The 17,335-nt window shown below is 40.8% G+C and overlaps 1 protein-coding gene across 2 annotated transcripts in view; it reads left to right on the top strand.

The window, feature by feature from the left end:
- The first annotated feature begins 360 nt into the window (after positions 1-360).
- ube2wb (ubiquitin conjugating enzyme E2 Wb) overlaps positions 361-17,335 on the top strand; it is a 39,222-nt gene continuing 22,247 nt past the window's right edge. The window contains exons 1-2 of one of the 2 annotated variants that reach the window (XM_084326255.1): positions 361-416; positions 1,852-1,943. In XM_084326255.1, the coding sequence (XP_084182381.1) occupies positions 402-416; positions 1,852-1,943 (107 nt within the window). In that variant the 5' untranslated portion in view covers positions 361-401. Of the gene's footprint in view, positions 417-1,229; positions 1,324-1,851; positions 1,944-17,335 lie in introns of those variants that run through there. The other variant, XM_084326256.1, reaches the window with a different exon arrangement.

Genomic DNA, 17,335 nt, shown 5'->3' with positions numbered 1-17,335 from the left:
AGAAAGACGTTTGTCTTGTTTACATCAGGGTCCCCCATTTTCAATTCATAGTGACATTTATGACATACACAACATATATGACATTTATGGCATACATGACATACAGGTATTTAGTACTGTTACATTTGTGACATATACGATATGCAAATACACAGTACTGTTACCCATAGATCCTGACAGAGTATATATGATGGGGAGGGGATAGACCTAATAGAGTACAGAAGAGTACACATATTCGGTGCCCACCTCATCTCCTATAGTTGTGCCAGCTTCGCGCTACGTTTAAAAACCACGCCTCTTACTAGCCTCCGTCCCACGTGACACCGTGACGTAATAACCAGACGTAACACCCTGACGTAAAGCTCTGCGTCGCTCGGCCCTGAATCAGGGGGGTTTCCATCATGGCGTCGATGCAGGTAAGAGAATACAATTGACAGCGATCGCGTATTTATTAATTTATCCGACTTTCCCACCCGCTCTTTCCAGCCAGTTGACACGATTTCTTCACCCACGTATGTGTATCTATCCGAAGTGACGATGACATTAAAGTAACCGCGGTAGAAATGGTCCGAATCGGTCCGTTTTCAGCGCTTTGCTCTCGGCTAGCAGCGACCTAGCCTCACCATCACCACCATCAACAGCCCGGAGGCGAGCCGCCGCTGCTGCTAACTCAGCTCGCTCGTTAAACGCTGTTGACATTCACGGGAGGGATGAATATCCATATCGACAGTTAATAAATACGTTAGAAAGAAGAGAGCTCTGGTTATATTATTATATGTCGATTGTAGCTTTTTTAGGCGAGTGACTTTTAGGTAGTTGTCACGCGAAAACAAGTGCGCAGATTATTGGCCACGTCTGTTGTTTTGGGAGCTGAACAGGTGGGTCCGTCGATGGATCCAAACCTACTAACGCGTCGTGTCGAATGTCATCCAGGCGGCCGATATATTATTTATTATTGACAAACACGTTGAGTTAACGTTATTTACCAGTGTTTACGGGCAGCCATACTGGAAGAAAAGGAGAAGTACACTCTAAACATCCCGTGGCCCGGGCCTCTCTTGTTATTCTAGTGTATTATTGACGGGAATAACCTTGGAGCAAAGCCGTCCCCATAGCAGCACAGTTCAGCTGAACACATCGACACCAGACATGTAGCCAGGACACCGCTTGACCTCACACCCTCATTCACTATTGTGTTACACGGAATATTATTGTCGAATCGTAAATCGGCGAGATAAAAATGAGAAATCAGTGAGATAATTCTCTTTATTCACATTTTCACATTTGTTTACTTTTGTAAACGGAGCCTATAATGCATCCCAGGTGACCAATTAGGCTTTTCATTTCTATAAGCTCAACCATATTTCACTTGATAGCTAATACATTGTATTATTATTATGGACTCTTTTTGTATCACAAACAGTACTGTATTTGCAAATCTGGTATGTCATAAATGTATAGATGTAGCAGTACTGTATCTGTATGTCGTGTGTCATATATGTTATGATTAATTGAAAATGGGGGACCCTGATGTAAACAAGACAAGTCTTTCTGTGGTCTGCATCCCCTTAACAATTGTATGTATTGAGCTGTACTGTACCCATTCTGCAATCTGTTAATAAAGTTTTCAATCAATCAATGTACCGAATACAATACTGGTATCAGATTATACCGGGTATAACATGCTGCTTGTGAATATTTGGGCACATATAAATATGTACAATAATTTTTTTGGCTGAATAATATAATATTCTCAGTAATTTCTTTTGTCACAAATGAATGGTCCAAGCCTATATACTGTAATGGTTCACTGTTTGCTGTAGGCTGATAAACATGCTATTTCTCCAACAGAAAAGACTACAGAAGGAGCTATTAGCTCTGCAGAATGATCCACCCCCAGGAATGACCCTTAATGAGAAGAGTGTCCAGAACACCATCACACAGTGAGTAATAATAATAATAATGGATTGGATTTATATAGCGCTCTTCATGACACCCCAGTGACCCCAGAGCGCTTACAGAGTCCATTATTCGTTCATACAGTCATACCGGTGGTATTGTGTTTAGTCATGGACCTATTGACATAAGATACATTTGCTTATCACGTTGAAGAAGGTACACACACACACACGCATATCAGGCCTAACAGAAAGTATACACACACATATCAGGCCTAACAGAAAGTACACACACATATCAGGCCTAACAGAAAGTACACACGCATATCAGTCCTAACAGAAAGTACACACACATATCAGGCCTAACAGAAAGTACACACACATATCAGGCCTAACAGAAAGTACACACACATATCAGGCCTAACAGAAGGTACACACATATCAGGCCTAACAGAAAGTACACACACATATCAGGCCTAACAGAAGGTACACACACATATCAGGCCTAACAGAAAGTACACACATATCAGGCCTAACAGAAAGTACACACACATACCAGGCCTAACAGAAAGTACACACACATATCAGGCCTAACAGAAAGTACACACACATATCAGGCCTAACAGAAAGTACACACGCATATCAGTCCTAACAGAAAGTACACACACATATCAGTCCTAACAGAAAGTATTCACAGTACAGATAGTTATTTAAGGCTAATCTGTCTGCCTTATTTCTTCAGCTAGTCAGATAGTAAATTATATTGACCATATTGACCAAATTGTTTACACTGCCTGTGTTGTTTTTACTACCTGTACACTGTGTTGTTTACTACCTGTACCCCCCCCCCATGCTGCTATGATGCCTGAATTTCCCCAAGGGGATCAATAAAGGAATATCTTATCTTAGACAACACTCAAACTAATCTACGACTGTCCCAAGAATTTCTTAAGTCTGCTGATAGTCACAGGTTTTTCCCCACTCATTGAAAAAAGGCTGATTTTAGCCTAATCGATACATTTGTGAAAGTGTTTTTTCATCTTATTGTCCTTCCGCTGACACGTGCTGTAACGCAGGAGGTATTTGTGATGCCAGAGAGATGCGCTCATCTTAACCATTTCCATCTTAATAATGCTCACTATATACACACCCGTGGAAAACAACTTATGGACTAAGAAGGTCTTAGTCAACCATGGGCCCTAATGAGCCAACAGTGGACAGTTTGACAGTGACGGGGGCCAGGCCCCACACTAACCCACCCGGTCTGGAGAGTTCTCCTGCATTGTTGTGGTGAGGGCCCCGTTGTGACCTTGCCTGGCCCCCACCGCACATGACCAGGCATTTTCAGGAACACGGATGACTTTGCAGCTGTGGCCACAGCAGTGTCTTGCGAGGAGGAATCGGGGTCACTCTGGTGACTGGTCGACTCCCCGGGCCTTCAGTAGACCATAGCATCTCTAATGCGCAGTGTCACTATTCATCCTCATGAAATATTTACACGCTTGGTGTGCAAGTGTGAGGCTAGTGTAGCAAGGTAAAGAGGCTGCTGACCTTTCTGTCTGTCGGTCTCTGTGTGTGTGTGTGCGTCGCTGCTCCTTCTCGACTCCCATGGTTACTGTTGCTATGTGAGTCAAGTTGTGTTTGATGAGCAGGAAAGATGAATTGAGACCTGTAAAATGATTCCAATGTAAAAGTGTCTGTTAGTCAAATGCCTTTCAGTTGCAGGAAGCTGTAAAGTCTTTGACTGATACTCTTGTGCTGTTTTTATTATTATTTATTAATATTTGTTTACATTTCGCTTTCGCTCTGTAGCTAGCATAACATTTTATGAAAAACATGGTGATGGGTCTCTGATTTTGTCAACAAACTAGTGGCACGACTAGTGGAGAACTCGGCCAAGTCTTGTGGCACGGAAAGATACAGTTACCCATTATTACATAAGAACAGTCTAGTCCAAAAAATGCTTTCAACTTACCACAGCCTCACATGAATGGCAACCCTCCCGACCTGTTCAGCTGGCTCGTACTGTATATATTTTGGTATGCAGCCTGGTTTTCAGATGGTGTGAACGGGCGTGTTCTTTTGTCACCCTAATTCCGGAACAGAAAAAGTCTGTCGCGGTTTCTATAGTCCCCTTCACTCGCGAGCGCTTCAGACGTGCAAATTCCGTCCTTATCATGTAGGCTACTGTAAGTCCTACTGAAAAACGGTATTATAAACACCGTCTATGTGACCCCCGATGCTAACTTAATTCTCCCTTAACCCTTTCGACATATCACTACCGTGTGGTAGTGAAAGGGTTAACCGTCTGTAGTGTGGTAGTGAAAGGGTTAACCTTCTGTAGTGTGGTAGTGAAAGGGTTAAGACGAGCAGCCACGGACCAGAGCTCGTTGGCACGTGACAGTAATCGGGTGTATTTGGTTTTATAGCCCTTTGTTTATATAGTACACTTTGACTTTGGGTGTTGTCCCATTTGGATCACAGTGGCTTCACTGGAGTGTGTCACTGCGCAGGGGACAGAGGTTGACGGTGTCATGGCAGTGACTTGATGTGAACGAGGAGTGTCCTAATGGTCCTGAGAACTCCAGAGCCAGTTGTGCTCTGTACTTTCTCTGCCTCTCGGTTTCTTCCTGACCTGACCATGTAATCACCGGCCTGTAGGGAATTGGAGAAAGTTGAGGAAGAAGTCCTGAGCGACCTATCCCGTTGGGAAGAATTTCTCAGTCGACTCGTAACACCGGTCGTGGATTTTGACGACCGAGCGATTAGTTGATTTAATCGCCGAAATCAGTAACGTTGTGTATCTCACCTTGTAATCGTGCAGAAAGACCTCTTGAAATCTGATGCTTAGTTATCAGAGAGACGTTCTTGTCATTACTTTCAGAAAATATATCCTTCAGCTGGAGAAAAAGCATAGAAATGGACTAATGACCTCGCATGGTTTTGGTCAACTATTAAGACCAGTGGGCTAGTACTAGCCTGTGTTAGACAGGGTGGGTCAGGTGTGACTCTGTGCTCTAAAGATGCTGTAAGTGGTGTTTTCTTTTGTTAAAATATGTGCTCTACATTCCAACAGCCATCACTGATAAGAGTGTCTGGTCAGTAACATGGGTCTCCCAGTCCCTCCACTCTGCAGAAAACACTAAATACATTTTCTGGTATCCGTTCTCACTTTTTATCCAATCAGGAGAGAGAACCCTAGATAGTTTTACTTATTATTTCAAGTAATCTTGCCAAGACAAATTTGCTCACTGCACTGGCTGATTATTTTACTAGTTTCAAGCACATATTTGCTTAAAACTAGTTTGTATTTCTTATTTTTGTCAGACCTATTTAGCAGTGTTGAGTCCTCTCTCCTGATTGGATAAAGTCGGAAGGGATACCAGAACATGTATGTTGTGTTTACTGCAGACTGGAGGGACTGGGAGACCCATGTTACTGACCAAAACACTATCAGTGATGGCTGTCGGAATGTAGAGCTTATTTTAACAAAGAAAATACCACTTACGTTAGTCTACTCTACCAGACATTTTTGGCAGATAACAAACCACATGCTTCTGCTGTAGTCTAAAAGTCTAAGTTTGAAAGTTTTGGAATTCCACAACAGAAAGTGTTGACAGTACAGTAAGGCGTTAGTTATTATTAAGCACTCAAAGAAATCTACGGCTGTCAAGAAATTCTTAGTCTGCCAGTAGTCACAGGATTTTTCTTTCGACTCATCAAAAAAGCTGATTTAGCCTAAATGACAATTCATGCCTGGAGGTAATTAGGTCAGAGGTCGTGGCCTTACTGTCAACGTTCCCCATTCTTCTTCTCTGAGGTCTCTGGCCTCACCAGGCGATCCCCAGGCGCAGGCTATTAAGGCTGGGTATTGAAGATCAATACCATGAAGGTATTGATTGAATTGTATCAATACTACTCAGTAGTATTTAAAAAGAAATGTTGAGAAAAACAAGACCAACTTTCAATACTTTAATCAATGTCTCTAGAAAGAGAAGTGGGGTCACTCTGCTGCCATCTTGATAACGGAGAGTCATCCCTGTCCAACAAACTCTGTCATACATAACATTATATTGTCATACATACCATTATAGTGTCATTCATATCATTATATTGTTAAACATATATTGTCATACATATCATATTGTCATACATATTATATTGTCATACATTATCATTATATTGTCAGTCATACATATCATTATATTGTCATACATATTATATTGTAATACAAATCATTATATTGTCATACATATTATATTGTCATACATAATATTATATTGTCATACATAATATTATATTGTCATCCACTGGTCCTTAGTTACCATGGCAACCGCTCACTCCCATTTCACCTCAAAATGCAGTGAATTATATTATTATTATTTACTCAACATAAAAAATCGCATCACATTTAATCAATTTGTTGCTGCCATCTTTAGTGTTACAGATTTCTCTGAAGCAAGCATTTGCAGTACTTGACTACATGAGAATGATGCACCTGCCGTATTCACAAGGGCCCAGTTTGATTTCCATTCAATATGGATTCAAGGCTTGATGGCACTGGTTTCAGGGGGCAACACCTGCCAGTGTTGTGTTGAAATGTCATTTAGTGAACCGAGTTTCCATAATAGTTCAGCAGAAACTGGGGGCGCAGGACAAACTAGAGACACCTGCAGGGCGGGTTCATAGAACATATTCATACCCACTGCAAAAAGGCATTGCTTTAAAGATCGATCTAGGGATTGATTGTAAGATTCTATTCAAATGAAACTATTTGATTTCTTGCATTTTTTTTTTACTATGCAAGGTATACTATTGGTGTTGGAACATTTTCAAACATTACCCAGCCCTGCTGTTTTACACTACACTTTAGTGTTGTCACGATACTGGAATTTCGACTTCGATACGATACCTTGAAAAGTATCGATACTTTCGATACTTTCAATACCAAAAAAAAAATATTATAATATTTTTTTTTTATTATAATATTTTTTTTTTAATTTTTTTTTAACAAATTTTGCTTTTGTCGCTGGTTGATTCTCCTCAGCTTCTCTCTGGTACTATACGAGAAGATAAATACACCTTTAAAACCCTTTGTTTATCTTTAGATCAGAGAGAGAGAGAGAGAGAGAGAGAGAGATGCTAGAGTGGAGCTAACGTTGGCTTGCTGAGGCTACATCAACAGGCTTCTATGAGTGGAGCTAACGTTAGCTTGCTGAGGCTACATCAACAGTTAACATTACATAAGGTTTTAGCACGACGTGGTCATTCCAGAATGGCGAGGATGCAAAGCATGTTAGACGATTGGACCCGTCGCAGAGTTTACATTACACATAGAAACTTCGCGACGAGAGAGGATGTTGAACTTGTCACACAGCTGTGTGCAACGCAGGGCTGAAGAGCTAGTTCGCTTCTAGATATTTCTCCGGAGCTATGATCGGAGCATTTATTAACGTTACATTTTCAACAACATTGCTGCTAATTGGACACTTCATGGAGGCGGGGTAATGTTGTGTCGAGTTCATGCGTGTACTGGAGTGGGCTCGGCTTGACGTTACTCCGTTTCCATGAAGTAATAGGTGGCCAGCTAGCTAGCATTAAGCTAACGGAGGAACGACAGCTAACGTTAGCTAATAATAGCGTTGTTTACAAACTGAAGACAGGGCTGCGCTGCCCGGCTGTGAGGGGGAGGAGACTGCAGCAGCTTGTGTCTGTTGCTCTGAGCGAGGAGGAGGAGGCGGAAGGGCAAGGCTCTGGCAGCGCGTCTGTCTGTCAACAACTTGCGGGAGCAAGCCAGCTGGTACCGATACTGCAGAAAGTATCGGTACTTCGGGAAATGAGTATTGAAGCCGTTTTAAATATTCAGTATCGATATGTATCGATACTTCGATATTTTTGACAACACTACTACACTTTTATTATATACTAACTATCTCATACTATAGTAAGTCTACCCATATAACTCTGTATGATAGCCATATATATATATTAGGGCTGTCAGTTTATTGCGTTAATTAGATTAATTAATTACACAGCAAATTATCACGTTATGAAAATTAACTCAAAATTAATTTAAAAATATTATTATTTCTTTATATATATATATATATATATATATATATATATATATATATATACCGGTGTGTATATATATATATATATTTTTTTTTTAATCATTAATTCCATAAGAACGTAGAATAAACATTTACAAACTTTTTTTTTTAAAGTATAACTCCACTATTTTGGGAAATTAGCTTATTTAACATCTTCCCTGGAGTTAGACAAGAAGATGCATACCTTTTTTGTCTCTGTGCGTGCATTTTAGCTTTGGGAATAGATGCTCTGTTAGCATAGCTTAGCTTCATCACTGGAAGTGAGGCAGGACAGTAGCCTTACAGTGCCTTACAGTGTATTGCAAGGTCTGACATTGACCAAACTTGATATGCAAGACCTTGGTGGGCTCTAGGTCAACTCCTGAAAAGGGGGTCAATGTCAGACTTTGCAATCAAAAGTTAGGGGGCTAATAACCCTTGCCATAATTTCAGTGCGCCCCTAACTTTTGATTGCAAGGTCTGACATTGACCCCCTTTTCAGGAGTTGACCTAGAGCCCACCAAGGTCATGCATATCAAGTTTGGTCAATGTCAGACCTTGCAATACACTGTAAGGCACTGTAAGGCTACTGTCCTGCCTCACTTCCAGTGATGAAGCTAAGCTATGCTAACGGAGCATCTATTCCCAAAGCTAAAATGCACGCACAGAGACAAAAAGGGTATGCATCTTCTTGTCTAACTCCAGGGAAGATGTTAAATAAGCTAATTTCCCAAAATAGTGGAGTTATCCTTTAAATGGCCATTTGCATGTTTTTGCTATCTGATTCTAGGGACATCTATGGATCTCGGGGAATGTATTACCAGTGTCAGAAATACTGTGTCTGTTACTAGGCTTGAGTAAATTGTAATGAACCAAATGAGAATATCAATTAAATTATTATTATATATATTTTTGACTGAATAACACCATGCTAAAATTGACCAGACCTGAACAATCTAAGCAAATGAATAAAGGGAAGATGATTAAACAGGTTTTGTAGATACAGTACTGAATTCTGCCATCCGGACACATGCAATTTGAAATATGATTATAGAATATAAAATATCAGGCCTAAAATGGTTATGCGATTAAAATGCGATTAATTAGATAAATTAATTACAAATCCTGTAATTAATTAGATACATTAGTGCCTGACAGCACTAATATATATATATATTCTTACTGTATATATTTATATATATCCACATCTGTCTGTACATATCTGCATATAATCCTTTTGACATATCTGTAGATAGAGCTGCCGCGGTATTGATGTTTTCCTTACCGTACAAATTTGCAAAATATTTCCTACCGCCGCGGTTATTACCGCACGCACACAAAAAATTAAAAAAAAAGTTTGAATGTATTTTTTTTTTAGTAGTAGTCTACTCTTTATAGCATATAGCCTGCCTCTAGTCTAAATGTCTATCTTTAGAGGATGACTTTGCAGCATGAATATTGTTTGGGATTCGGCAAGCACGCATTAGTTATTGAAAGTGAAACACGGATTCGAAGTTTCCCCTCTGGTCGTGCACAGTTCACTCGGTGTCGCGGGCAGGGGTGGTTACCCCTAACCCCCCCGACCCTTTCTTATTATTATTACTATAAAGTTACTACTTTATAATAAAGGCATTCATTTTGTGGCATTAACATTATATAGTTATACGTTCAATAACATCAGCGTATTTACCGGACCATAGCAAGGCAAGCAATACTCTATTCATATCTCAGTTCCTTTCTTTGCTCAGAGCGTGCGGAGTTGTCCCATTCTGCGGTCTGTTAATAAAGTTTTCAATCAGACAAGTGTATAGAACGAAGGGCTTTTATTATAACATTCGTTGCAGACAGTAAAATCATTATGTCTCGTTTAGTACTCCTGAGGAGCGATGGTAGTCCACTCCGGCGGAGAGTTAAAGCTAACGTTATTAGCCGTGTTGTGATGAGCTGACATTCAGGAAGTAAAAACCTAATACGCGCTTGCCGATTGGTGGTAACACACTGCATGACGCTACAACGTGTGACGCGTCTCTCTTCTGACCAATCAGTGGTCTGCAATGTTTCACGTGACTTTTCTGGTACCCAATAGGGTCGCTTGGAACCTCGATAGAGGAGTAGGGTATATCTGCAGAGCCGCAAGCCCAACGAGAGGAGGGTAATTTATTATTATTATTATAAAAAACAGCGGTGACGCGGTATTCAGCCTACTCTGCGGTGGCCGTGATGTAACAGCGATACCGCGGTAATGCGGTAATCGCGGCAGCTCTATCTGTAGATACTATATCTATATCTGTACATATCCCTTGCCTACTCTTACTAGTTACGCTGTTGGCCAGTATGACTTACAGTACTATAGTGTCTTTATACCTGTATCACAGTCTGTGCATATTAATACTACCACCCTGTACATGCATCTGATTAGCACTATTACTCTATAGTACTCATTTATATATTTTATACCCTGTACATTGTATATTACTATTGCACCTTACTGTTACATTTGCACTCTCGTTGGATGCCAAACTTCTTTCTTATGCTGTTTGATGACAGTACGTTTTAATCTAATCTATTATGACATGCTTGGAAGGAGCACCTCTTTCTTAAAGGTCCTGTGTCTTTATAAATGGCCTTTTCCAGTGTTTAGCATTGTTTTATAGCAATGGGGGGTTAGTATCAATGGGTCTGTGTCTCTTAAGTTGAGTTCAGTTGAGACAATCTCCTCTCCCAGTGAATTAGGTCATTTTCTGAGACTGTTTTGCTGACGTGAATAAGGTACTGATCTGCATAACTAACTATGATTGTAGCGACAGCAGAGCGAGTGGAAATACCTGCACTTCCTTTTGACAGAGAGGCAGAGAACGAGAGATGGAGAGGAGCTTCTGTCGGGGAAACAAACACGCATTTTACACACAACCTGACCGTGGCGTGCGGGGAAACAAACACGCAGGGAAACAAACACACGGGGAAACAAACACGCGGGGAAACAAACGCACGCATTTTACACACAACCTGACCGCGCGGGGAAACAAACGCACGCATTTTACACACAACCTGACCGCGCAGGGAAACAAACCATTTTACACACAACCTGACCGGCGCCTCCCTGGTGGAGAGGGAGAGGGATCGCGCACAGTAGTGTGTAAATGTGTGTGCTCTGGGCTGGTGTGGGGCTTCTCCCTGGTAGAGAGAGAGAGAGGGACCGCACGCAGGAGTGTGTAAATGTGTGCGCGTGGGGCTGGTGTGGGGCTTCTCCCTGGGATATCACTGTCAAAATATCTTTGACTCCCATGCGCATGCCCATATTCCGCGGTATATATTGTCATTTGAAACAAGTTACCAATATGCCCCACGCGGCGAAATTAATTAGTATCCCCCTCAATCTTTCTACCTCTCTCTCTGTGCCAGTCGCAGACTGTGGGCGACTGTCACTCAAAGCGCTTATGGGCGGAGCCCAGCACAAACCGCTTGGAATCTTGAAGTAGAACATTTTTGCTTTTGAGTAATTGATTAAAAATTAGTGCTGTCAATAGATTAAAAAAATTAACTAATTAATCTCACTATTTTCTGTAATTAATCTAGATTAAAAATTGCATTTTTCTACTTAAGACCGAAGCCTGTAACAGATATTTACTTGAGTAAAATCATGGAATTAATGTAAAATCAACACAAAGAAAGTATATTTAGATTCAAAGACTATTTTAATAGCTTTCTTTGAATAGAGTTTCTCTTCTGTGAAGTACAAATGTTCAACAAAACCATCAACATTGACTCAGCTAGACCTTTCTTATATCCGCGGCGAATATACTGCTGAAAGTTCAAAACGTTGAAGATTTTTCACTCCATAGATTAATCTAGATTAATTCATTTTAATGCTTTAAATTATTTAAATTAATCTCAAGTTAAAGCATTAATTTTGACAGCCTTATTAAAAATATAAAACAATGAATTTCTTTGAAAAAAACTTTACAGATGTGTTCCATAGACTCACAGGAATTGTGTAAAGTTGCCCAAATAGTGAAAGAAATAGCAATGCATGTCCCCTTTAACACATTCTCGCCAAAAACGAGTTTACTAAATCGTTTATTCGCTATATCTATTCATAGCTCATAGCTGCAGCCTCTGGTATAGTCTTCAGACCCTGTCTGAGCTGGCAGACGGTCAACACCGCCCTCTACTGCCAGGCGGAGCTATTGCATCTCATTGAAAATGGGCTTGTGTCTCTTAGGAGGCGATCTGAGCCGGTCGGGCGGCCTCATTACTTTTACCAAACGGTTTGTGCGTTTTGCGAATCTGATTGGCCACTGACGTTTCTGGCACGTTTCTGGTCATGTGACATGTGCGCCCAATCGTGTGACGGCAAGTTCTTTGGACGGTTAAGCTTAGGTGCTCTTTCGAAGTTGGTTAAGGTTAGAGTTTGTCTTAGAGCATGGCGATAGAACGCCAGCCCTGATTCCAAACTCTAACCTTAACCAACTGCGAAAGAGTCGCCTAAGCTTAACCAGTGATAAACTAGGCGTTAGGTCGTTTGCAGGCTGTTCGACGCGGAAATGGGCTAAGACACTGCTCGTCATGCGATTGGGCGCACATGTCACATGACCAGAAACGTGCATGGCCAATCAGAGCGCAAAACCGGAACGCGGAAACACTAACCGTTTGGTAAAAGCATAGACGCGGGCGGGCGGGGTTTAAATATTCAGGCGAGCCACTTCTATACAACGATGGCATCAGTAACTCCGCCCGCCTGCCCGTCATTGTGAAACGGTCGGTAGTGTGGTGCGGACCTCCACGAGACTTATTTTAATTTTTTTATTTTTTTTTTTTTTTTTTTATGTTGTGGGACTTGTACAGCACTTTGTTCAACTTTGTCAGTGCTGTAAAGTTTAAACCTTTTTAAATCTTAGACAAACGAAACACTTTGCTTTTATGAAATATTGTAAGTCGTCATTTGAGGCTTTATAAAAGCAGCACAATGAACACAAATCTGTCAGTGCCGAGTCTGACCTCATCTTAAATAACAAACAGCATTGCCTGTTGTAATTAACAAAGAGAGGCAGAGTTGATTTAGCAAAAAAATAAAAATATATATATATAATTTCTTTTATAATAGAATTTTTCATATTCGAATCCCATGCCCATCGAACAAAGCTTTGAAGTATTTAAGACAGCCCTATATATATATATATATATATATATATATATATATATACACCTTTTTTCGCTACTGGGTTCGCTTACAGATCAACACAGAGAGGCACAGAAGTCGGGTCTAATCAAGAAGTTTACTCTTCGTATGTCAACGTTATGATTTATCCTTTGTTTTCATATTTAAGTTTGACAGTGAACAGGTGAAAATGAGTTTGACATAACAGGTATAGTTTGCTAACATTAATTAATAATTAAAAGACAGACTTGGAGGGATAATAGAACACACTGCTGTTCTGAGTCCAGTCACCAACACCTTTCCTGATTGGGCAAACCTTCACCCATGGTTTTACCCCATGAGCTTAGTTTGTCCAATCGGGGGAAAAGACGTGTTTTGACATTACATTCAGACATGGGAATATGATATGACGATTGTTTTGACCAATATTGTGTTTTCCGGCGATTTTGTTTTATAACGTGCTTGTTCAAGGCTCTACCCTGTCTGCCAGACTGCTGGTAAACAGTATGTCTCAGACACCATGGTTGAATGAGTCATCTCTCATTTATAATAACTACTAGTTATGCCCATTAAAGAAAATGTGGTGGAAATGTAATTTCTCTAATAAATAGAATCTGATCATGTACAAATCCTTTCTGAACACATACAAATCCCTTCTGATCATGTACAAATCCCTTCTGAACACGTACAAATACCTTCTGAACACGTACAAATACCTTCTGATCATGTACAAATACCGTCTGATCATGTACAAATACCTTCTGAACACACAAATCCATTCTGAACACATACAAATACCTTCTGAACATGTACACATGGCTCATTGTAACTAGTCTCCCTCAGCTGAGGACAGTGTATTCATCATGAACTCTGTTGATGGCCCGGCTGAATAATATTGAACGTTGAGTGTCAGAATAACCCTCGTGATGTAAAAGACTCCATTGTTTTGTTCCTGATGGAGGAGGGCACACTCCTACGCAGAGCTGTCTCTCTGTGTCCGCACACCACAAGCCTGCTAAGCAATGTTTTGACAGCGGAGCGCCGCTCCAACTCTCCGCGTAGGAGAGCGGACACAGTGTGTTGCCATAGCATTACCATGGCGATTTAGAAAAAACAAGAAGACCATGCAGTGACAGGAATTCATATTTGTCTTGAATGTAGCCCGGGGCTCTTGTGTGTGGCATCTGCCTCTGCACTCGTTTCGCCCTGGTGATTTGACAACGGCAGATAACATGGGAGATTGAAGCACAAGAGATGCCAGTGTTTAGAAGTTAGTACTTTTAACACATTCAGCGCCAGGGATTAGTCTGGTCCTTGTGACTAACGTGCCACGTTTCCATAACATATTTTCACTGTGAGTCACTATGTTTGGAGAGCTATATCTATATTCTATATTATAGCTATGGAGACAATACTATAGTAATTTGACAGTGACTTTCTTCCGTCGAACTTGCAAAAAAGATAATTTTTTCATGTATACGTTCGCACGTTATCCCGTGGTGAATATAAGTATAGTTTAGGATTGATCCGGGATAATTCCTGAAACGCTGAGCATTGCCGTTTCTTGCCTGGACACGCTACTATTTCCAAATCAAATGTATATAATAGGTATTATGTTTCATCATGAAGGGGGGGGGGGGGGGGGGGGGTAGTTTTTTTATGCTTTGATGGCCAGTAACGGCATTCGTGTTGAACACTACAGAAGCTGATCAGCTGGATTGATATGAAAACATTGTTGGATCAAGCTGAAATTGATGTCGGATAGTCCTTACCTTTTGGTCGGGGGTATTCCAAAAAGAATATTCCAATTGTCTGATCGTGATTTCCAGTATTGGTGTCCATCTGGTCCTGGACATAATTTGGCACAACTTATGGATCGAGTGTGCCAGATGCGTTTCGAAGTGGTCGGATGAAGCGATTTACTCGGTTCAGTCTAAATATAGCGCCCGGAGACATTTGAGTGTAACACAGGGTTAGATATAAGGTTTCAAAGGGTGGGCGACACTGCCATCTGGCAGGTTGCAGCCGTTATTGCACTTTGGCGATTTCAAAATCCTTTCCTATGGCAACACCAAGGTCAGTGGATGAATAATGAATACAAATATTGAATAAAAGAAAACTACCAAAACCCGAGATCCCGGGTCTGGCGTCCAACGCATGGCCAGTAATGACTTATCTCGGGTTTGGCGCAGAATGTGTTAAGCACAACCTGAGTATTTAAAGAGTTTTCAGTGGTATGTATGACCTGCGCTAGAACCAGAACTCAGTAACTGGGATGATTGATTGAAGTTTATTTCAAATATGCAACATAACAAACAAACATCAAGTACATATATAGCCTTAAGCCGTTCAAATAATAAATGTATAAAAAATAAATAAAAAAAAGTAACAAAGAACAATATATATACATATTTAAAAATGAGTGGGAAGAAGCATACACTTATTTAATCCCACCCCTATTTACTCATCAGAACATACTACTGTATATTATATTTACTAATTCATACATTACTAGACTTATATTGAAAAAATTTACTTGGTTAACAATACATTTTTTAATAATACCTTATTAATATTTGCCAAAACTATGTTACCCTGTATAGTTCCTCTAGCCATTTTCTATACATATATACAACTATATACCTACATATGCACATTTATATATATATACATACTGCCAGTTATCAAACCCCTTCTTCATCTCTGTACCTCTGGAAAACCATTTGACTGTATTTTATTTTAAACTTATGTTTTGAGATTGCTTTAACTCTACAATCAGACCGTTCCATAATTTTACTCTGCAAATTGAAATACAAAGACTCTTCATGGTCGTTCGAAAACTGGATGGAGGAGGAACAAAGGACTTCCTGCCACTGCTGTTACAAAACTATTACACAGGAAACGTGTATGTGTGTGAAAGAGAGAGAGAGAGACGCACACAAAGAAGGACAATGGCAGAGCTGGAGAGGTGTGTGAGAGAGAGATATACAGGGAGAGAGAAAGACGATATGCTCCTGAAAGATCTGTTCCACAATGACAGAGATGTAGGCCTCTAGGCAGCTACACTGTATGTTTAGAAATGTCATCATAAGCATTTATGTAATAACCCTTAGAACGCAGTCTTTAATAACCCTTAGAACGCAGTCTTATATACAAATATTTAAAGAAATATGTATACAACCAGCAAAATCTTGTTTATTAGCTACTACACAGACCAACAGATGAATGCAATTTGTGCAGTGATTTTAGGAATAATACAACTTATATATATAGCGCAATGGATCTTTTGTAAACTCAAGCACGTTTCAAGTACATTCTAGAACAGTTGACCATTGGAAAAAACCTTGATTGATCTCAATTTATCTTTTCAATATTCTGTATGAACAACAACCAGACTAAGAAAAACAGGTTGGCTCTGCTCTGTTTTTCATGATTGCATATGTAAGTAGAGTTACCGCATTACCGCGGTATCGCTGTTACATCACGCCCACCGCAGAGTTAAGCTGAATACCGCATCACAGCTGTTTTTTTTATTTTATTTAAAAACCTAAACCTAAAAGTGCACTTTCTTCAACCTCAAACCTAAATTCCTTAGCAGCCCGTGTTACCAAGTAAACAAATCACGGAACGATAGCCACGTTAGTTAGCCAGCATCAGCCAGGTGCCGACGTTAGCTCTCAGAACGATAGACACGTTAGTTAGCCAGCATCAGCCAGGTCCCGATGTTAGCTCTCAGAACGTTAGCCACGTTAGTTAGCCAGCATCAGCCAGGTCCCGACGTTAGCTCTCAGAACGTTAGCCACGTTAGTTAGCCAGCATTAGCCAGGTCCCGACGTTAGCTCTCAGAACGTTAGCCAGCATCAGCCAGGTCCCGACGTTAGCTCTCAGAACGTTAGCCACGTTAGTTAGCCAGCTTCAGCCAGGTCCCGACGTTAGCTCTCAGAACGTTAGCCACGTTAGTTAGCCAGCATCAGCCAGGTCCTGACGTTAGCTCTCAGAACGTTAGCCACGTTAGTTAGCCAGCATCAGCCAGGTCCCGACGTTAGCCACCCCACGCTCAGGTTAAGTCAGGCTCGCCCGGTCTTCCCCGGCCCCGGCCCACCCATCCCCTCGGGGGGGATCCGGACACCGGTCGGGACAGAGCCCTGGGGACTACAGGTATTCACTCTTGGTCGACGGGAAGGGGA

This window comes from Notolepis coatsorum, assembly GCF_963971535.1.
Source record: "Notolepis coatsorum genome assembly, chromosome: 12".
NCBI lineage: Eukaryota > Metazoa > Chordata > Actinopteri > Aulopiformes > Paralepididae > Notolepis > Notolepis coatsorum.
The sequence above is the reverse complement of the archived record's forward strand: the minus strand, read 5'-3'. Positions and strand labels throughout refer to the sequence as shown.